The 22,442-nt window shown below is 57.9% G+C and overlaps 1 protein-coding gene across 1 annotated transcript in view; it reads right to left on the minus strand.

Moving 5' to 3' along the window:
- The window catches only part of BSN (bassoon presynaptic cytomatrix protein), a gene marked incomplete at its 3' end in the record, with an annotated part of 80,226 nt that overhangs the window by 26,856 nt on the left and 30,928 nt on the right, over positions 1-22,442 (minus strand). Inside the window, exon 2 of the mRNA XM_080695459.1 lies at positions 8,995-9,388. Within this exon, the coding sequence (XP_080551585.1) occupies positions 8,995-9,388 (394 nt within the window). The remainder of the gene's footprint in view (positions 1-8,994; positions 9,389-22,442) is intronic.

Consider the following 22,442-nt stretch of genomic DNA (forward strand, 5'->3'; position numbering starts at 1 on the left):
GGCTTGCCCCGCCGCACACCCCAGGGCTCTGGGCATTGACCACCTCATCCAGCACCCGCTGCCTACTGCCCGCCAGCAGTCTGCCTCTGTGTCGGCTGGCTGGCTGGCCTCAGCCCTCAAGGGCAGGCACCCTGGGTCCCAACAGGCAGGGCACAGTCGTCCAGAGCTGGGCCAGCCAGGCACCTGCCCTGCATCTGAGGTCGGGATCTGTGGAGGGAGGCAGAGCCCAGGGGCTGGGTGAGGTGCGAATCCTTATCAGTTATATGATTTGCAATATCCCTCACCATTCTCTGGACTGCCTTTTGACTCTGTCGGTAGTATTTTTGAAACAAACATTTAAACTTTCATCAGCCAGGCACGGCAGCACACGCTGGTAGTCCCAGGACCTGGGAGGCTGAGACAGGAGGATTGCAGGTGTGCAACAAGTTCTGAAATCAGGACTTGCGAGTTCTTCACCTTTGTTCTTTTTCAAGATTCCTTTGGCTACATGGGGGTCCCTCGCCATTCCATCGGAGTGGTGGGTTTAAACGCACATCTGGCCTTCCTATGGAGCCCTCGGCAGACCCCGCAGGACCGCCACGGTGTCTGATCCTGGCTACGGCAACCCAGCCGTCCTGGTCCTGGCTCTATACCCTAACATCTCCTCGGATCTCCTCCGAGCATCCTCTCAGCGCTGCAGTAGCTCGGCCTACCCCCTCTGGGCGCTCCCCAGCCGGGCCGCAGGCATGGCTGCGTCCACACCGCCGTTCCTGGTAGGAGGCCCTCCTGTACCAGCCAGAGCTGCACAGGGCTTGGGTGTCTGCATGGCTTCGGCCGCTTCTCCTGGGCCCAGGACAGCGCCTGGCTTATCACAGCACTCAGGGAGCACTTGCGGAGGGGAAGGCGGCAGGGCCAGGCCAAAGGCTGGCCAGAAGGAAGAGCAAGAGCAGCAAAGCCACGGCCACCCATTACCAGCCCCAACTGGCCGCCTCCTTAAGATTCCCGCGCCTGCCTCCTGCCCCGCCCCTCCCGCTTCCATGGACTGCCACTGCCCTCCTGGGCCTCTGCCCCTGCTGCCCGCCCCGTTTATTTACTTACCTCTTTCTCCACCATCTTTATTCATTCATTCTGCTTTCTTTCTTTCTTTCTTTCTTTCTTTCTTTCTTTCTTTCTTTCTTTCTTTCTTTCTTTTGTGTGTGGTCCTGGGGGTGGAACTCAGGGGCTTTCTACCTCCGAGCTATACACCCAGACCTATTTTATATTTTATTTGGAAACAGGGTCTCACTAAGTTGCTGGCTTCGAACCTGTGCAATCCTCCTGTCTCTGCCTCCCAAGCGCAGGTATTACAAGCATGCGCCACCATGCCGGGCATTCATTGTTTTCTTTACCCTCACATATAAAAACAAGGGTTTTAGAGCCGGGCATGGTGGCGCACGCTTGTAAACCCAGCATTTGGGAGGCTGAGACCAGAGGATTGTGGTTCAAGGACGGCCCTCTGCAACTCAGTGAGACCCGGTTTCAAAATAAAGAATAAAAAATAGGGCAGGGGGTGTAGCTCGGAGGTCGAATGCCCCTGGGTTCCATCCCCAGACTCGCAAAAAAACAAAAAAAAAAAACAAAAAAACAAGGGGTTTAGTGTCTGTAATCTTGGTAATAGGGAGGCTGAGACAGGAGGATCACAAGTTCAAGGCCAGCCCTGGCAATTTAGCAAGACCCTCAGGAACTTAGTAAGACACTGTTTGAAAATAAAAAATAAAACAGAATTAGGGGTGTAGCTTAGATGTGGAATGCCCCTGGTTTCAATCTCCAGTACCAAAAACAAATCAACAACAACACACACATGCTCCAAGAGGTTTAGGAATAAAGTTTCATATTTTCTCTTCTGAACTAACTTCATGTTCATTCTCAGTTAAACATATAGCTTGTATGTGTGTGTGTGTGCAGGTCTGGGGATGGAGCCCAGGGGCATTCGACCTCCGAGCTACCCCCCAGCCCTATTTTTTTTTTTTTTTTTTTGTGGTACTGGGGTTCCTGGAAGCCCTTCTACCTCCGGGCTACACTCCCAGACCTATTTTTACATTTTTATTTGGAAACAGGGTCTCCTAAGCCAGCGCACGCAGCTGACTTCGAATCTGCGCGATCCTCCTGTCTCTGCCTCCCAAGTGCGGGGATTACAAGCGTGCACCACCACGCCCGGCTTTATTTTTTATTCTTTATTTTGAAACAGGGTCTCACTGAGTTGCAAAGGGCCTCACTAAGTAGCTGAGGCTGGCCGCAAACCGCGATCCTCCTGTCTCAGCCTCTGGAATGCTGGGATGACGAGCGTGCGCCCACGCCGGGCTCATATGGCCTTCTAATAGGCTGGAAGGTGGAGCCCACACCTGGGGGTCCAGCGAGAATGCTCCCACCGCATCACAGTGCCTCTCCCTCAAGTTCTCGGGCTCCAGCCTCCCCTGAGCTGGCCCGGTCTCCTGAGCACTCTGTCCATGTGTGCCTGTGCGGGCAGGAGGGCCGGCTGCTCAGGCCTCGCTGAAGGGGGGTGGTCCCTACTGACTCATCTGGGTCCAAGTGGAGACCCCAAGGCCTAACACCCAAGGATCAGAGGTCCAAGGAGTCAAAGGCCCTGAAGGGCCAGCGGCCCTGGGCCCCTTCCATTCTATTGGGGTGGAAAAGCGCCAGCCCCCGCCCGCCCGAGCACGGCAAGCAGCAGGGTTCCCGTGGCCCTCGCAGCACACCGTGCCACCGTGTCCTCCCCACACCTGCTCCTGCACCCGCTCTGGCCAAGTGGCGGTGTGGCCAGGAGGAGGCAGAGGAACTGGCCGCCTGCTGGCTCCGGCTGGGATCTGGGCGGCCTCACAGAACCACCCCCAGGCCATCTGGTACCTTGCGGGAGGAGTGGGAGGCACCAGAAGAGGGAGAGACTGCCCTGCCACCAGCTCACTCCTCCACACTCCTGCCCCGGGAAGTGTCTGGGCTGGTCAGCAGGGTGGGAGCGAGGTGCATGGAGAGTCAAACACCCTCCTGCTTAGTTTCAGGCTTGGAGCAGGCAAGGGGAGACTGGACTCACCTAATTTAGTTAGTTTAGTTTAATTATTTTTTGTGGTACTGGGGATCAAACCAGGGGTGGGCTATCTCCGAGCTACACCCTGTTAGGAAAAAAGGAGACAGGAGCCCAGCATAGAGAAAGCTTGCTGAGTGTGGTGGCGCACGCTTGTAATCGCTGGGCTTGGGAGGCGGACACAGGAGGATCACGCAGGTTTGAAGCCAGCTGCGCTGGCTTAAGAGACCCTGTTTCCAAATAAAATACAAAATAGGTCTGGGAGTATAGCCCAGAGGTAGAAGGGGTCCATCCCCAGTACCACCAAAAAAAAAAAAAAAAAAAGCTTTTTCTTTTGTGGTACTGGGGTGGAACCCAGGGGCTTTCTACCTCTAGGCTATACTCCCAGACCTATTTAATATTTTATTTGGAAACAGGTTCTCACTAAGTTGCTGAGAGCCTAGCTAAGTAGCTGAGGCTGGCTCTGAACCTGTGCGACCCTCCTGTCTAAGTACTGGGATTATAAGCATGCGCCACCACACCTGGCAAAGAGAAAGCTTTACTGCGAGCCTGGGAGGGCCCCTCTCCTGGTAAAACAGAGAGCCAGCTGTGCAGTCTAGGGTGGGCATTTTAGGGTGAAGACAGAGGAGCGGCCAGCTCAGAGAAGACCTCCTGAGGACTAGAATGGACGGGGCTGATTGGGTCAGGCTGGTGCCGCTGTCGGTCCTCATCAGCGTATGGGTCATCAGGCACCAGTCTGTGGTTGGGACAGTGCAAAGAACAAATGTCGGGGGCGTCACTAGTCACTAGTGACTTTCCTGGTGGGCTCTGGAGAGGTTAGAGGTAGAGCAGGTTCGTTCCTTTGTACTGATATTGGGAAGAGAGTTTAAAAAGTATTAATGTATCAGTCCTGGGAAAGATGTCCAACCTTGAAACATAGCGTCTTTACTAAGAAAGCCAGGGTTAGCCAACATGTCCTTGCATTCCTAAGAACAATTTAACACATTGTGGGGGAAAAGACGAAATGTAAAAGCCTGTGTTTGAAGATAGAGATGTCTCCCCCTCTCAGGCCATAAATCTGGGCCTGTGTTTGGAGACAGAGATGTCTCCCCCTTTCAGGCCATAAATCTGGACCTGTGTTTGGAGACAGAGATGTCTCCCCCTTTCAGGCCATAAACCCAGCTGGAGAGATAACAGAAGCAGAGCTGGGGCGGGCGATAAGGTGTAACATGATCTCCAAAAATCAAAGGGACCTGCTGGACTTAGACAATATAAAAATTCAGGAAACTGGAGTTTGTTGGCATTTTCGTTCGAATTGCCCCCCTGTGTCTTGCTCCGGCACAGGGCTGTGACTATCTCTATATTTCTATCTTTTAATAAACTTCTTTAAATCTGCAGCAGCTGTCCAAGCGATGAATACTTATTCTTAGCTTAGGACAAGAACCCACGGTTTTTCTGTTTGTCTCTGTGTGTCTGGTGGTGGTGGGGGGATTATTTCACAACACACACCTTTCCCCCCCCAACCTATCCCCTGCAACACCTTGTGGTTTTCCCGATGCCCCAGCTCGGAGAAAGAAAAAGTCTAGCAGGCTGCCTCTTACACTCCCTGGTGGGCCCCAGACCTCCCGGACCTCTGGCTTCCTGCGCGCTCTCCGGTAGCTTTCTAGAGGGTCTTGTGAGGCTGAGAGAGTGGGGCAGAAACAGGCCCACTGCTGGGCCTGCAGGCTGGGCGTGGGTGGCAGCCCTGCCTTCCAGCAGAGCGGAGCCTCGGAGCCTCCGTAGGCGGTGCTCTGGAGGACTAGCGCATCTCCTGGAAGCCTGGGCTGTGGCTCTGCGGGGAGCACCAGCTGGCCTGGAGGAGTCCAGGCAGGTTGGGCTGTGGTGGGGGCTGGAGGCTGCTCCCCGGGCTGCTGCTCACACTGTGCCACCGCCTGGCCTTCCCATGCTCTGCCCAACTGGGACAGCCCGCACGGAGGCCGCCACAGGCACAAGGGCCCTTCCTGTTCAAGGGGCCACCGCGCCTTCACAGACGCCAGTCTCAAGACCAGGGGGCTGCCGGCCTGAGCGGCGCAGAGTCAGCAGCGCCAGGAGGCCAGCCTCGGGGCTCCTGCTTCTCCCTCAGAAAAGCGTGGTGTGCAGGAAACGTAAGGCTTTTGTCCAAACTCCCTGGCAAGGAGGGCCCGCCTGCCCCCATCGCCCGCACCCCACTCACTCTTGGGCCTCCTGGTGTTGGTGCTGGTGGAGGGAGGGTCTCTGACCCCAAGAGGAAATTCGTCTTTTGCTGTGGTTTCAAACAGATGAAATGATTTGCCTGCCCAGAGACCAGAGCTGGAGCCCCCGGAAGAAATGGCCTCCATCCAGCAGAGTGGCTGGCCCGCTCCACTTGCCTCAGGCCAGCCTCAGAGGAAGCCTATGCCTTGCTCTGGGCTCTGGGCTCCCAGTTCTTTTGCTCCGGAATGACCCAGAATAAGCTAAGACTTCCGAAGGCCCCATTTCCTTGCCTGGCCCCCCACTGTTTCCTACAGTTCTGGGGCTGAGCCCAGGGGCACTCTAACAATGAGCTACATCCCATACCAGTCATTTTCATTTTGATTTTGAGACAGGATTGCACCAAGTGGCCCAGATTGGCCTCACACTTGTGGTGGGTCTTCTGCCTCAGCCCTCCAATCCATGCAGTGCCCAGGACTGCACACACCAACAACCCAGCGAAGCAGCTGGCAGGCCTCCTCCTCTCCACAGAGCCTCCAGAGCCAGCCAGCCTGGGCACACAGAACGCTGGGCGCTGCGTTTGTACGCGGCTCAAAGCCCACAAAGCACCCTGAAGCTGACGGAATGGTGACTCCCAGTCTCCGACCCTGCTTCCGGCAGACAGGTGGCTGTTTACCATGTGCGCTTCCATGTCTACTCTGCCCTCTCTGTAGCCCCTGACAATGCAGTAAGACCCCAATGGGCACCAGGAGACAGAGTACTTGATCATGGCGGGCACTCGCCATCCCACTGGCCACCACACAACAGTCCTACCCACTCCCGACCTGTGCAGTGGCTGGAGCCGCACACCAGCCAAGCGTCTCTGGCTCCATCAGTGTCTCAGAGACCCTAAGCCCTGCGCGCCACTCCGGCGGCTCTCGTCCCTCCCTGGGCTGATGGATGTCCTGCGGTCATCCAGGGCTTGGCATGACCACACCTGCCACTCCAGGTCCGCACCCCATCCAGGCAGGGCCCTGGATGCGCCCGGCAGCCAGTGCCTGCAGCATGTCTGCCTGGGGTTGGCCCTACCTCTACCCTTCCCTACTCCAATGGGGCCAGTCCAGGGAAGTCCCTGAGAAAGGAGGTGAGTGACGGTGCTGAGGCTCCGGAGTGGCTGCCTGCTCTGAAGACACAGCGCCTGCAGAGCCGGCCTTGCTCGTGTGCAGAGTCTCCGGCCTGGGGAGCTGAGTCCGGAGACAACAGGGCAATGCCAGCACAGCCTCAGCACAGTAGCGGTGTCCAGGAGAGATGTGGTCTCTCAGGACGGATCTAACGGAGGCGTGAGCAGAGCCTGCAAACCTGTTTTCTCATCCCACAGAAGGTGCCTGGGGAGGGGAACAGGCTCTCAGCAAAGCAATGGTGGCCGCTACACGAGCTCAGCGCTGGGCCGTGCCTCAGGAAGCCGATCCCTGAGGTTAGCGTTCCTGGATGGGGTGCCACTGTAGCAGCCGGAGCCCAAAAGAACAGGGTGTCCCCAGGTGTGAGCCCTTGAATGGATGAGGTCACGCCCAGATTGGCCCAACATCAGTGAGGGGCGGCAATGACAGCCCTGACTTGAAGGTCTGACTCCCTGCAGCTGCTGAGGCCCGAGACATCTCACAGCCAAGGACCACTTTATTGTCCAGCTTGGCACGTGCTTGAAGGACTGGGCTGGGAAGCCTGTTCTCCACCCCAACTGCGAATCTGCAGCGAGTGGGAGCCCTTTCCTCCTGGCCCCAAGCCTCGCTTCCGCCCAGCGCGGCGAGGCAGATGGGCCAGCGTCTCCACGGCCCTCCTACTCCGCTGTTTTTGCAGACACAGCTAACGGCTGGCTCCCTTCCCACCTCGCTGAAGGTCGGCCTTGGGGAGCCTGCAGGCAGAGGCTGCGCCCACTGGGTGGCTCCCCTCGCCTCCCCAGCCCAGCAAGCGGCCTCAGGGAGCCTGGAGCCAGAGGGGCGCGGCTAGCACAGGGGCAGGGCGTCTGCTTCTCACTGTAGGGACGCACTGGCAAGCTGTCTTGGCCTGAACCGCACGTGTCCACTGCTGCAGAGCCCACACTTACCTAACTGATCTAATCGCAGATGCGGCGATCACGCGCTTAGCGCCGCCCCCTCGAGAAGCCTCCACACTCCAGGAGCAGCTCCAACGCACTGAGTCATCTCCCCACGCCGACGGCGCCTTCCTTGGAAGCACGCGCACCTCGCACGCCACACATCCCACACCACGGCACCTCGCGCATATATAGACCTGACCCGTGAACGTGTTCTCGCTGGGCCCCCACTCCCCAAACGCTCCAGCTGCTGGGAGACCAGAGGCGCCTGGCCACGCCTGCAGCCAGCCACTTCTCATCCTGCCCAAGGGCAGAACCTGGACAGGAAACCCAGAAACTCCCAGGGCTTACTGCCCCAGAGAGTGGGCAGAACCAGCTGCTGGCATGGTCCATTCCAAAGGGATGCCTGCCCAGCCAAGGCATGGGAGCATGGCCTCCTGACCATGAGAGCCTGCAGGGCCTGCCCTGGACAAGCCAGCAGGATGGGGAGAGGCGTACCCAGAACCCTCTGGGGCAAAAAAGGCTAAACTCAGTCTGGCAATAGCCTCTTTTTTTTTTTTTTTTTAGTTTTTAGGTGGTGGTACTGGGGATTAAACACAGGGACATTCCACTTCTGAGCTATACCTCTAGCCCTTTAAAAAAAATTTTTTTTGAGCCGGGCATGGTGGCACACGCTTGTAATCCCAGTACATGGGACTCTGAGACAGGAGGACCACAGGCTCAAAGCCAGCCTCAGCAACATAGCAAGGCTCTCAAAAACCTACTAAGAGCCGGGTGTGGTGGCGCACACTTGTAATCAATCCCCACGCTTGGGAGGCGGAGACAGGAGGATCACGCAGGTTTGAAGCCAGCTGTGCTGCCAGAAGAGACCCTGTTTCAAAAATATAAAAATAGGTCTGGGAGTTTAGCCCAGAGGTAGAAGAGCTTCCAGGAACCACCAAAAAAAAAAAAAAAAAAAAAAAAGAAAGAAAGAAACCTACTAAGACCCTGCTTCCAAATAAGAAAAAAAAAAAAAATTGGACTGGGGATATAGCTTGGAGGTAGAATGCCTCTAGGTTCAATTCCCAGTACAAAAAAAAAAATTAAATATAATAACTTTTTGTTTTGTTTTGAAACAGGGTCGAGAGTCTCACTGTGTTGCGAGGCTGGCCATGAACCTGTGAGCTTCCTGTCTCAACCTCCCAAGTCCTGGGATTCCATGTGTGCACCATCATGAGCAGCTCTGCGGTGGCCTCTCCAGGAGGGGATCCTGGAATGCCGAGGTGAGGGCCTGGCCTCCCCTGCTCGGCTCTGCTCTTGACCCCGTCATCCCTCTGGGAATGGGGCCACATCAGAGCCATCTGAGTGGAGTTACAGCCCATAGCAGGAGCTTCTCGGGGCCCGTGGGCGCCACTCCTTTACCCGCATCTCCTCCCGGGAGAGAGGCAGAACCAGGGCCACTGAGCGGCCCCAGGAGAAGTCGTCCACAGCCTGTCTTCGGCCCGGTCCAAAGCCGGTTTTGCAGACTGAAATTGAATAATCTGCTCTGGGACTCTGTCCCAGCTTTGGGGGTACAGGACTCCCTCAGGGCCTCGGGGGCCAGGCCTTGCCCTCCCCACCGCACCCTGCCTATGGCCCCTCCCCACACACCCAGGAAGACACTGAGGGCTGGGCAGAGGGAAAGGACAGGAGAATTGCTGGAAGAGGGCGCCGGCGCGGGTACCTGGGTGAGATGAGGACTGGGGTTGAAGCCACACTGGTTGCAGACCTTGCTGTGACACTGGGTGCAGGTGTTGAAGTTTGGCTGGCTGGGGGTCGACGTGAGGTCCGAGGTCTTGCATATGGGGCACAGGGTACTGCTGGGAAGGGGGGCAATCTGGGGCACTGAGTAGGGTGACGTGGGGGTGCTGCCTCTGTCTGGTGACACTGATGGGGAGCGCCCTGATTTCTGCGTCCTGCTGTCCACCTGCAGTGTCCTGCGGGGACCGTCGGCCTCGGGGCCCTTGGATTCCGGGGTGCTCTCACGGCTGGGAGCAGCAGCAGAAGCAGGCCTTGGGCTGGGGGAAGCTGCTCTCTGGCCCCCCGGGGGCTCCTTGGGGTCCAATCTCCGGGGAACGCTGAAACGACATAGACATCCATCTTAGAGAAGCAGCCCGCCAAGCCCGTCCACGCCCCACTCCTCCTGCCTACAGACTGCGTCGCAGCCAGACTCTGGCTGAGCCCAAGCCTCTCCCGCTGAGTACAGGCACCAGGCACATGGCAGCGCCATGACTGTCCCCGTTTACCTCCTGATAGAGCAGGTTTGGGTTCAGGCAGTCTAGGGTGAGGTCTACGCTTAAAAGAGACTTCGAGGCAATGTCAGCGACCTGGCTGCCAGTCACAGAGCAACCTTCCTTTTTTTTTTTTTTTTTGTGTGGTACTTGGGATGGAACCCAGGGGCATTCTACCTCTGAGCTACATGCCCAGCCCTATTTTTATTCTTTATTTGGAAATAAGGCCTCACTAAGTAGCTGAGGCTGTCAGCGAACCTGTGATCCTCCTGTCTCAGCCTCCCAAGCACTGGGATTACAAGTGTGCCACCACGCCCGGCACAACCTCCCTTTATGTCCCTCCAGCAAGCCTGATACAGATGGGATCAGGAGAGCAGGTGTGCGGCTCATGCCTGGAATCCCAGCACTCGGAAGGCTGACATAGGAGGACCAGAGAAAAGAAGTAGAGATTGAAGAATGAAGAACTCCTCACTGGTGCAAGACTTAGGAGCAAGACTTAGGTGGGACTTAGGAGCCAGCTCTTGAGAGACCGGGAGGGAGCCTGCGTGTGCCTGGTCCTCGCCCAGCCCGAGCTGGCCCAGCTGCAGAGGAGCTGGCAGAGCTGGAAGTTCCATGAGAAACCCTGTCTTCCTTCACCTTTGACCCAACTTGAGTTCATTTCTGCCAACTTGTTTTTTTGAAACAGGGTCTCACTAAGTTGCTGAGGCTGGCACAAACCTGCCAAGAACTGACAGCCTCCCAAGAACTGGGATCACAGGTGTGTGCCACTGCACCTGGCTCTCTTTTCTGATTTGAAAGAGGCTGAACCAAAGACAATGCTTACTATTGTTCTCCAGAACTTCCGCACTTGCTTGGACCGCATGCACGGGGGGCTGCTGGCACCCAGAAGTCTGGGCAGTCTCACGGGAAGCCGCTGTAGAGGGCCAGTGCCCGTGCCTGCGGAGGATACTGCCTCACCCTCCTACCCCCAGGCCCCCAGGCCTGTGGAGTGTGAAAATTCAGTTGCCCCTCCCCATCTGAAGGCCTCTGCTTGCAGAGGGTTCAGAAGTCAGCCGGGTGTGATGGCTCCAGCCTACAACCACAGTATTTGGAGGTTGAAACAGGAGGGTCACCAGTTGGAGGTGAGCCCAGCAACTTGGCAAGACTGTTTCAACAGGTAAAAAGGGAGGGCTGGGGTATAGCTCAGTGGTAGAGCACCTCTGGGTTCCATCCCAGAACAAAAGGAAGGAAGGAATGAAGGGAGGAGAAAAAAGAAAAAGGAAGAAAAAGAGATGAAGATTCAGAACAAGCCATTTCAGAGGGGAATGTGGAGCCCATGTGTGGGGCCCCACCCAGGACACTGGAGGTCTCTCTCCCTCCTGAGGAGCTGGGGTGCAAGATAAGTCCTCAATTAATAAAAACCCTTTTGTTTCAAAACAAAAAAGTAAAAATTTGGCTGGGGATGGGTAGTTTCTTGGAGGTAGGAAACCCTGGGTTCAATCCCCAGCATCCAGAAAATAAAAATAAAAAATAAAAAGGGCTGGGGTGTAGCTCAGAGATAGAATGCTGCTGGGTTCACTCTCCAGTGTAAAAAAAGAAAAATAAGATGTGTGAACAGTATGTGAGCTCGTGAAGCGGGCTGAGTTTGGGGCGACATCACACAATGATGACCACTTTGAGGGGCGCTTGCTCAGCAACTGAGAAACTGGCAGAAACATGACTCAAATAACAGGTGTCCATCATTCATTCATCCACCCGGGCTTTCAGTCCATAAGCCTCACTGGCCCTTGGATGGGTGCAGCCCTCCTGAGAGGGACCGAGGGCGTACCGAGCTCGCAGGTCTGAGGAGGGGAGGTGGGTCCCAGGTGTTCACTGTATTGTTTTTCTTCACAGTGTATACATAGTTTATAAGCCTTCTCATATTCTTTATAAATACCTATTCAATATTTAATTAAGATACGGTTTTTAAAATGTAAATCAGAGAACCGATCCTCTGGGAGCCCCTAGGCTAGGTAGGAACCGACTGCAAATAAATCACTGTGTGCCAGCCACCCTGCTGCAGGCCCCCAGGGAGGGCAGGAGCTTCGGATCCATCCACACGAGGCCTCAGCAGATGGGCTGTCCCCTGAGGTGCAAGGCCAGCCAGGCAGAGAGAAGCGCGTTTAAGACCCAGAGGCAGCTGAGCACCGCGGCCCACACCTCTACTCTCAATACCTGGAGGCTGGCCACGGGAGGATCACAGGTTTGAGGCCAGCCTCAGCAACATTGTGAGGCTCTCATTAACCCGGTGAGACACTGTTTTAGAAGAAAAAATAAAAAGGGCTGGAGGTGTAGCTTGAGGCAGAATTCTCCTGGGTTCAGTCGCTAGTACCACAAAAAGGAAAAGAAAAGACCTGGGTGGTGCTGGGGCGTGGCTTAGAGGTGGACGGCCCTGGGGCGTGGCTTGGAGGTGGACGGCCCTGGGGCGTGGCTTGGAGGTGGTCGGCCCTGGGGCGTGGCTTGGAGGTGGACGGCCCTGGGGCGTGGCTTAGAGGTGGACTGCCCTGGGGCGTGGCTTGGAGGTGGACTGCCCTGGGGGTGTAGCTAGGAGGTGGACTGCCCTGGGGCGTGGCTTGGAGGTGGACTGCCCTGGGGCGTGGCTTGGAGGTGGACTGCCCTGGGGCGTGGCTTGGAGGTGGACTGCCCCTGGGGCGTGGCTTGGAGGTGGACTGCCCCTGGGGCGTGGCTTGGGGGTGGACTGCCCTGGGGCGTGGCTTGGAGGTGGACGGCCCTGGGGCGTGGCTTGGAGGTGGACTGCCCTGGGGCGTGGCTTGGAGGTGGACTGCCCTGGGGCGTGGCTTGGAGGTGGACTGCCCCTGGGGCGTGGCTTGGGGGTGGACTGCCCTGGGGGTGTAGCTAGGAGGTGGACTGCCCGTGGGGGTGTAGCTAGGAGGTGGACTGCCCTGGGGCATGGCTTGGAGGTGGACTGCCCTGGGGCGTGGCTTGGAGGTGGACTGCCCTGGGGCGTGGCTTGGAGGTGGACTGCCCTGGGGCGTGGCTTGGAGGTGGACTGCCCTGGGGCGTGGCTTGGAGGTGGACTGCCCCTGGGGCGTGGCTTGGAGGTGGACTGCCCCTGGGGCGTGGCTTGGAGGTGGACTGCCCCTGGGGCGTGGCTTGGAGGTGGACTGCCCCTGGGGCGTGGCTTGGGGGTGGACTGCCCTGGGGGTGTAGCTAGGAGGTGGACTGCCCGTGGGGGTGTAGCTAGGAGGTGGACTGCCCTGGGGCATGGCTTGGAGGTGGACTGCCCTGGGGCGTGGCTTGGAGGTGGACTGCCCTGGGGCGTGGCTTGGAGGTGGACTGCCCTGGGGCGTGGCTTGGAGGTGGACTGCCCCTGGGGCGTGGCTTGGAGGTGGACTGCCCCTGGGGCGTGGCTTGGGGGTGGACTGCCCTGGGGGTGTAGCTAGGAGGTGGACTGCCCGTGGGGGTGTAGCTAGGAGGTGGACTGCCCTGGGGCATGGCTTGGAGGTGGACTGCCCTGGGGCGTGGCTTGGAGGTGGACTGCCCTGGGGCATGGCTTGGAGGTGGACTGCCCTGGGGCGTGGCTTGGAGGTGGACTGCCCTGGGGCGTGGCTTGGAGGTGGACTGCCCCTGGGGCGTGGCTTGGAGGTGGACTGCCCCTGGGGCGTGGCTTGGAGGTGGACTGCCCCTGGGGCGTGGCTTGGAGGTGGACTGCCCCTGGGGCGTGGCTTGGAGGTGGACTGCCCCTGGGGCGTGGCTTGGGGGTGGACTGCCCTGGGGGTGTAGCTAGGAGGTGGACTGCCCGTGGGGGTGTAGCTAGGAGGTGGACTGCCCTGGGGCATGGCTTGGAGGTGGACTGCCCTGGGGCGTGGCTTGGAGGTGGACTGCCCTGGGGCGTGGCTTGGAGGTGGACTGCCCCTGGGGCGTGGCTTGGAGGTGGACTGCCCCTGGGGCGTGGCTTGGGGGTGGACTGCCCTGGGGCGTGGCTTGGAGGTGGACGGCCCTGGGGCGTGGCTTGGAGGTGGACGGCCCTGGGGCGTGGCTTGGAGGTGGACTGCCCTGGGGCGTGGCTTGGAGGTGGACTGCCCCTGGGGCGTGGCTTGGAGGTGGACTGCCCCTGGGGCGTGGCTTGGGGGTGGACTGCCCTGGGGCGTGGCTTGGAGGTGGACGGCCCTGGGGCGTGGCTTGGAGGTGGACTGCCCTGGGGCGTGGCTTGGAGGTGGACTGCCCTGGGGCGTGGCTTGGATGTGGACTGCCCCTGGGGCGTGGCTTGGAGGTGGACTGCCCCTGGGGCGTGGCTTGGGGGTGGACTGCCCTGGGGCGTGGCTTGGAGGTGGACGGCCCTGGGGCGTGGCTTGGAGGTGGACTGCCCTGGGGCGTGGCTTGGAGGTGGACTGCCCTGGGGCGTGGCTTGGAGGTGGACTGCCCCTGGGGCGTGGCTTGGGGGTGGACTGCCCTGGGGGTGTAGCTAGGAGGTGGACTGCCCGTGGGGGTGTAGCTAGGAGGTGGACTGCCCTGGGGCATGGCTTGGAGGTGGACTGCCCTGGGGCGTGGCTTGGAGGTGGACTGCCCTGGGGCGTGGCTTGGAGGTGGACTGCCCTGGGGCGTGGCTTGGAGGTGGACTGCCCTGGGGCGTGGCTTGGAGGTGGACTGCCCCTGGGGCGTGGCTTGGAGGTGGACTGCCCCTGGGGCGTGGCTTGGAGGTGGACTGCCCCTGGGGCGTGGCTTGGAGGTGGACTGCCCCTGGGGCGTGGCTTGGGGGTGGACTGCCCTGGGGGTGTAGCTAGGAGGTGGACTGCCCGTGGGGGTGTAGCTAGGAGGTGGACTGCCCTGGGGCATGGCTTGGAGGTGGACTGCCCTGGGGCGTGGCTTGGAGGTGGACTGCCCTGGGGCGTGGCTTGGAGGTGGACTGCCCTGGGGCGTGGCTTGGAGGTGGACTGCCCCTGGGGCGTGGCTTGGAGGTGGACTGCCCCTGGGGCGTGGCTTGGGGGTGGACTGCCCTGGGGGTGTAGCTAGGAGGTGGACTGCCCGTGGGGGTGTAGCTAGGAGGTGGACTGCCCTGGGGCATGGCTTGGAGGTGGACTGCCCTGGGGCGTGGCTTGGAGGTGGACTGCCCTGGGGCATGGCTTGGAGGTGGACTGCCCTGGGGCGTGGCTTGGAGGTGGACTGCCCTGGGGCGTGGCTTGGAGGTGGACTGCCCCTGGGGCGTGGCTTGGAGGTGGACTGCCCCTGGGGCGTGGCTTGGGGGTGGACTGCCCTGGGGGTGTAGCTAGGAGGTGGACTGCCCGTGGGGGTGTAGCTAGGAGGTGGACTGCCCTGGGGCATGGCTTGGAGGTGGACTGCCCTGGGGCGTGGCTTGGAGGTGGACTGCCCTGGGGCGTGGCTTGGAGGTGGACTGCCCCTGGGGCGTGGCTTGGAGGTGGACTGCCCCTGGGGCGTGGCTTGGGGGTGGACTGCCCTGGGGGTGTAGCTAGGAGGTGGACTGCCCGTGGGGGTGTAGCTAGGAGGTGGACTGCCCTGGGGCATGGCTTGGAGGTGGACTGCCCTGGGGCGTGGCTTGGAGGTGGACTGCCCTGGGGCATGGCTTGGAGGTGGACTGCCCTGGGGCGTGGCTTGGAGGTGGACTGCCCTGGGGCGTGGCTTGGAGGTGGACTGCCCTGGGGCGTGGCTTGGAGGTGAACTGCCCCTGGCCGAGTGAATAAGAAATGTCCCGGCACATCAGCGCCCGCTCCCCGCGCCCGGAGGCTGGCGGGCCAGTGGGGTGTCGGTGGCTGCTCTCTCAGGCACCCAGCGATGGCTCAACACTGAAATGGGAAGGGCCAGGACAGCAGGGCCTCCAGAGCTGCCAAACGGGAGTGTTTGAGCTCCTGCCAAGGAGGAGGTGGTGGAGGGAGGAAGCCCAGCCAGGCCACGGCTGGGAGGGCGGAGGCCCAGAGCCCACCGGGCCTGAGGCGGGGAGGAGAGTTCCCTTCAACTGGGAGTCCAGGGAGCGAGGTCAGCCGTGCTGGGACAAGAGACCCTGGGAGGCGCCACAGCTCGCCCGTGTAAGTGTGTGCATATACAGACACTGGTACTGTGCTGAACCCAGAGACATTTCTGAGCTACACCCTCAGCCTCTTTTATGTGTGGTGTGGTGTGTGTGTGTTTGTGTGTTGCTGGGGGCTGAACCCAGAGGCATTCTATCTCCAAAGTATGCCCCTATTTTATTTTTTATTTTATTATTTTGGTGGTATCTAAGGGGCATCACAGGCATGCCCCACCACACTCGGCTTATTACTTTTTTTTTTGGTAGAACTGATGAGTAAACTCAGGGGCATTCTACCTTCAAGCCTTCAAGCTACACCCTCAGCCCCCTTTTTTTTTTTTTTTTTTTTTTGGTGGTACTGGGGTTCCTGGAAGCCCTTCTACCTCCGGGCTACACTCCCAGACCTATTTCTTTATATTTTTATTTGGAAACAGGGTCTCCTAGCCAGCACGCACGACTGGCTTCGAACTTGTGCGATCCTCCTGTCTCTGCCTCCCAAGTGCGGGGATTACAAGGGTGTACCACCACGCCCGGCCATCTCGGTCCTATTTTTTTATTCTTTGTGTGTGTGTGTGTGTGTGTGTGTGTGTGTGTGTGTGTGTGGTACTGGGGGTGGAACCCAGAGGCCTTCTACCTCTGGTCTATACTCCAAGACCTATTTTATATTTTATTTGGAAACAGGGTCTCACTAAGTTGCTGAGAGCCTCACTAAGTAGCTGAGGCTGGCTTCGAACCTGTGTGATCCTCCTGTCTCAGCCTCCCAAGCGCGGGGATTACAATCGGGCGCCACCACGCCTGGCTCTTTTAGTCTTCATTTTGAAAGAGGGCCTCTTTAAGTTGCGGAGGGCCTCACTAAGTAGCTGAGGCTGGCCACAAACCTGTGATCCTCCTGTCTCAGCCTCCCCAATACTGGGATTACAAGCATGCGCCACCACGGCCAGCCCAGCTTATTACTTTTTATTTTGAAACAAGGTCTCACTAAGTGACTGAGGGGCTTACTAAATTGTTGAGGCTGGCCTTCAACCTGTGATCCTCCTAGCTGAGCCTTTCAAGTCCTGGGATTTCAGTCTGGGAGAATTAAGGGTTCAGCTCAGAGGCATTCTCAGAAATGGAGGCCACGCAGAGGAGTGGCCCAGGAAAGCAAGTGGGGAGGGCCAGCGTCTACAGCAGAGGAGATGTAGGAGCAGGGCAGAGAGAGGGCAAGAGAGAAGGACCCCCCAGGGGCTAGAGCGGGCCCCCTGGTGAGGCGCTCGCAGGTCTCCATCCTGAAACTGAGAAGTTGCAGGAGGAGGACCCAAGGGCACAGTGGAGTCCCCCTGCCAACCCCGCCAGCTGAGGCCGCCAGCTCCGCTCCTGTGGGCATAGGGCCCGTCACAGTGCAGCCCGGGCTGACAGCTGTCTAGACACATACCCTGAGGGGGCCAGGTGGTAGGAATGGCCCCGGGGGTGGGGGGAGGTCAGCCCCGCAGGAGGCCTCCTGCAGCCACACACAGATGCCCTCCTAGGACATGGCAGCTGTCAGAGAAGGAAGGAGCGAGGAAGAGGAGGGGGAAGTGTCCAGAGGCAGGGGCCGCCAGCCCAGGGCCCCTCCCGCCAGCCCCGGGAGCCCAGTCAGCTGAGGGGGGGGGTGCGGAGCGGGAGGCCAGGGAGGGGAGGACAGATGTGAAGGAGGTGGGAAGCCACACGGGAAACTAAAAATACCTTACCTAGAGACAGGCACTGCTCAAAGATGGCCGAGAGAGGCAGAGGAGTTAGAAATGGCCAAGTTCCTACCAGCCGTCTCCCTCCAGCCTTTAGGGCTCTTAACTGCTTAGAAACAACCCTGACCCAACCCTGGAAGGGTCCTCAGCCCCTCCGTGCTGGGTCCTGCACCGTGACCCCTGCCAGTCACCAGCTGGATGCCCGCTGGCTCCCAGGAGCCCGAGGGCACAGCTCCAGTGGCTAACGGATCCCAAGACGCCAGGTGTGTCTACCTGGAGGGATGTGACTGACCGCCGGTCCAGGGGGGAAGCAGCCTGGGGTGGAGCAGGGAGCCTGGGCCAGGGCGGTCTGCAGAGGGGAACCATGCTGTGGCCCCTCCACTTGGACACTTGAAAGAGAAATGATCCACATGACTCAGCTGTCTGTCCACCGGGGGGAGTGAACTTAAGCAAACTGTTTCTCTAAGTCAGAGCGGCTGAAGAGCCCACAGCTTCAGTGGAGGCTTTGATGAATCGTGGCTGACCTTTCTGTAATGAGCAATTATGGCCTTGTAGCCAGCAGGCACTGTGGAAGGACAGCGCCTCAGGAGCCACTCAGAGGAGGAAAAGCAAGGTCTAGAATGGCAGGTGCCAGGGCCCAGTGCCCCCTCGGCAATGCACGGGGGAAGTCTCAAAGCTTGGGCCTAGAAAAAATACCACTTCCAGCAGGGCATGGAGGCACACGCTTGTAATCCCAGCATTTGGGAGGCTGAGACAGGAGGAATGCAGTTCAAAGACAGCCTCAGCTATTTAGTGAGGCCCTCTGCAACTCAGTGAGACCCTGTTTCAAAATAAAGAATAAAAAATAGGGTTGGGAGTGTAGCTAGAGGTAGAATGCCCCTGGGTTCCATCCCCAGTACCACACACACACACACACACACACACACACACACACACACACAACCACCAGTCCCACAATAGAAACCCTTTCCTTACACCGCCTTCTGGCCGGGCGGGCTTCTGCCTCTTTGATCGTGCACCCCCACCAATGAAATATGTGCTCAGGCGTCTACGGCACTGAGTAAGCATGCATTTCGATTATTGATAAAACACCTCCGGATGGGAAGCTTTTAGAGGATGAGCTAGAAAATAAACATGAAAGGGAGTTTTGGTATTTGCAGCCCTGTTCCCTCTCCCCGTCCCTGGCACCTGTGCCCTAATTTGGGGCCACCGCTGAGGCACTTCTTAGACTCCCAGTCCCCAGTCTTCAAAGTCTTTGTTGGCTTCCCAGAATAGATTCTCCCTCGCCCCCAGGCCTCCTCAGGGAAGGAAAGCTACTTAGGTCAGTGACAGAGGGCCCCAGGCCTACAGGGGTTGGCCTGCCAGCTTAATGATTGCCTGGGACCAAAAGGAATCTTCTGATCTGCCACGCAGGGATCAGGGTGTCCAAGGCGCTGGGCCACAACTCTCAGGAGCAGCCTGGCCCTGGGGCTCAGAGCCCAGGACGAATCGCTGGCTGGAGCGCAGGGGCCTACAGCAAGGGGCTCCAGGCAGGGCAGGAGTGATGCTGCGAGTGCAGCCCAGCTCTCGGATCTGCAGCTGCCCTCTGAGGGCACGTTCCAAGACCCGGGAGATCCCACAGTAACCCAGAGAGTTAGCGACTCCTTGGTGTGGGTGGGAACCAGGCACCTTGGGGACAGCTCCCTCGGCAGGTGTGTGCCGGTGCGCTTGGGCATACACACACTCACACCCGAGCCCACAAGCCCAAGCGATGGAACATCAGTTACACACTTCCTCCACTTGTGCTGTCCTTCCTGCAGCCCCTGGTGGACTCTTCCTGGGGCCAAACCCCCCAGGGGTCCCAGGCCATGTGTGCAGTCATTGTGACCACAGTGCTGTGGCTGGGGGGGATTCAGAAAGAGAACGCATGGCCGGGGGCCCTAGGGAAACAAGGGGTGCCGCCACTGAACACCTGCCAGGAGTCAGGCACAGGAGCAACCCTGGGGACCGTGCTCCCGGCCATGAGGCCTGAGGGGTCTGCCGGCGGAGGACATCCCGCAGGACCATCTGGGTTGGCCTTGGTTCCCTTCGGAACCACGCTGTGTCCAGAGCCAGAGCCAGGAGGGGAAATGAGAGAACCGTCCTTAACTGCAGCGAGCAGATTCCTGCGGGAGGGAGGGCTGAGAGGGGCCAGTGGGAAGCGGGCAGCGCTACCTTGACCTTCTCTTGCCCCATTTCATCACCCTGTGGCTTTTGCAGAATCAGAAAAGCTGCCTGAGGACGTTAGGAAGCGGGAGAGCAAATCCCGTGAGCTCAGTGGGGTGTGTGTGCGTGTGTGTGTGCGCGTGTGTGCGTGTGTGTACATGCAGCACTGGGGATGGAACCAGGGGCATTCCACCTCCGAGCTACACCCCCTGCCCTATTTTTTATTCTTTATTTTGAAACCGGGTCTCACTGAGTTGCAGAGGGCCTCGCCAAGTAGCTGAGGCTGGCTGTGAACTGCAATCCTCCTATCTCAGCCTCCCAAGCGCTGGGATGAAAGCGTGTGCCACCACGCCCAGCTGGGCTCACTGGGATTCTGAAGGCCGAATGTCTCTTGCTCCGTGGTGCCTGTGTGTGAATGACGGCTTACCCAAAGGTGCCTGCGAGCTGGGTGCAACTCTCTTAGCCTACAGGCTGTGTCATGGGGTTACTAAGTCGTGTGTGTGTGTGTGTGTGTGTGTGTGTGTGCGTGTGCGTGTGACATATATATATCTCCTCTTTTATGGTGTATGGACTTTGTATCTACAAGTCTTCATTTATTAATTTATTCAAGAAGAACTCAAATGTCTGAACATATCTATGACCTTTAAACTTGAACAGCTGGGCTGAATATAAAATTCTGAGTTCATGCTCTTTTCCTAAGAGCTTTGCAAATATGTTTTCTATCACTGATTATTCCAGTGGAGAGCATTAGGCCAGCCTGATTTTTCCCCTTAGAGATATATTTACTTTTCTATTTTGGATGCAACAGAATTCTTTCTTTCTGATGTTCAGTAACTTCAGAAATGTGATATGTGGTGTTTCGTTTTGTTTTACAGTACTGGGAGCTGAGGGTTGAGACTAGGCATGTTATCTCCAACTCCACCACTTTTTTGAGACAGGGTCTTGCTAAGTTGCCCAGGTTGACCTTGGATTTGGGATTGATCCTTCTGCTTCAGACTCCTGAGTAGCTGGGGTTACGGGCACGCGCCACCACGCCTGGCACCAAGGTATGTTTGTGATGAATATTCTACCTCTATTTTTCCCAAAATTCAGTAAGTCCTTTCAGACTACAGACTGCGGCACCCTTCTAACAGCAGGGCAACTTTCCTCCCATTATATCTTTGACTACTTCTGTGTCTTATTCCATTATCTCTTGTGAATGTCCTCTGTCTTCCCACTGTCCTGACTGCTGGGAACCTGAGCCCCACTTCACCTGCCACGCCCTGCTCGATCCTCGGGCAACTTCACCCCCCTGTGACTCCCTGGCAACGCACAGAACTCGAGAACACCCCTGAGCTGCCCCGTGCGGGCTTTCGCTTTGCTGAGCAGTTCAAGGAGGCTGCTGGTTGCGTGCTCCCAACTCTGGGCTCTGGCCTGGATCCACAGAGGCAAAGGTCCCTTCCCAGGAGCGCCCCTCACACTGCACGGGTTCTCCTGTAACCATTCTTTATTGACCTCAGGCCACAGGTGCTTGTTAGTTTTGTCAGAGGCAGAGTTTTCATCTCTGTTTCTTGTTCTTCTTGTAGTTTTTCGTTAGTTCAGTAAATGCTTTTACTTAATCATATTTAACCAGAAGACATTTTAAAACTCAAAACAAAGCTGTTTTTCTCTGGCTTTCCATCTGTGCAAGTCCTGATTTTCTAAAGCCTAGGCCTCTTTACAAGATCATATCCCTGGGGGGAAATATACACACTCATAAACATTTCTTTTCAGGAGGAACCCGGACCTCCTGAAGGCCCGACTCCTTGCTGACTGAGTTGGGCCTCCACCTCGGGCCTCGCTCCATCACGCCGGCCTCGCCCGCATCGGTCAGTACCCACGCGCCTGCCTGCGAGCCCTGCCTGGAGCCTGGGCGCTCACACACAGGACAGACAGGCGCTTTACTGCATCGATGCCGTCACTGCCCCACGGGGCAACCTGGAGCCTCCCCGCGTCTTCCTCTGTGCACTGGGCCAAGGGCCCAGGAGGGAGGCCCCCGGAACCCAGAGTGGCTGCGGGCCTCGTTGACCAGGTGCAGGAGACGGCTGTCTCACAGCCTCTTTTAATTAACTGGTGAAAACTAACTTGAAATTAGGCCAGATTGGTAGGAAAAAACCCTGCTTGAAGCTTCTTAGGTGAGTGAGACAGTCATACTCACGCCGCTCTCATCTTTTACAATGGTCTGGTTCGGCCAATGTTCACAAGTCCTCAAGAGACACAAAACAAAGGTTGGGTGTTAGCACAGCTCAGTGTTAGGAGCTCGGTGGGAGGAGAGAGTGAGGGCTTTGCAGCCAGTGCCTGGTCGCAAGCACTCACGCTGGGAGCCAAAAGGTGTCGAGGAGGGCAGGGCGGCAAGTTCAGGCCTGAGCTCTGTCCAGAGCTGAGACCCAGTCAGCCTCTCCCTGAGAGCTCTCGAGACGACCCTCACCTGGGCATCGGGAGAATGAGGACTCCATCTTAGGGCACCTTCCTCTCGGCCTCCACAAGGACTGAGCCCAGGCTGCTGACGTTCCTCTGGGCCAGTCGCAGCACTCCTGCGCCAGGACCATATGCCCATAAGGAGCTTCAGGGCCTTTCCAGCAGCACCCTTGAAGAGCTCCTTCCTTGCAGCCAACCAATCTCTACAGGCCCCTCTACTGGGCTCTGCTTTCTGAGGGGAGATACAGGGCCAGTCTGGTAAATGACGATGGAACCCAGGGGCGTCTACCTCCGACCTACATCCCCAGCCCAATTTTTTTTTTTTTTTTTTTTTTTTTTTTTGCGGGTCTGGGGATGGAACCCAGGGGCATTCAACCTCCGAGCTACACCCCCTGCCCTACTTTTCATTATTTATTTATTTATTTATTTGGTGGTACTGGGGTTCCTACCTATTTTGGGGGGGGTGGTACTGGGGGTGGAACCCAGAGGCTTTCTACTTCAGGGCTATACTCCAGACCCATTTTATATTTTATTTGGAAACAGGGTCTCACTAAGTTGCTGAGAGCCTCACTAAGTAGCT

The sequence above is a fragment of the Muscardinus avellanarius genome (assembly GCF_963383645.1).
Source record: "Muscardinus avellanarius genome assembly, chromosome: 5".
NCBI classification, from domain to species: Eukaryota; Metazoa; Chordata; class Mammalia; order Rodentia; family Gliridae; genus Muscardinus; species Muscardinus avellanarius.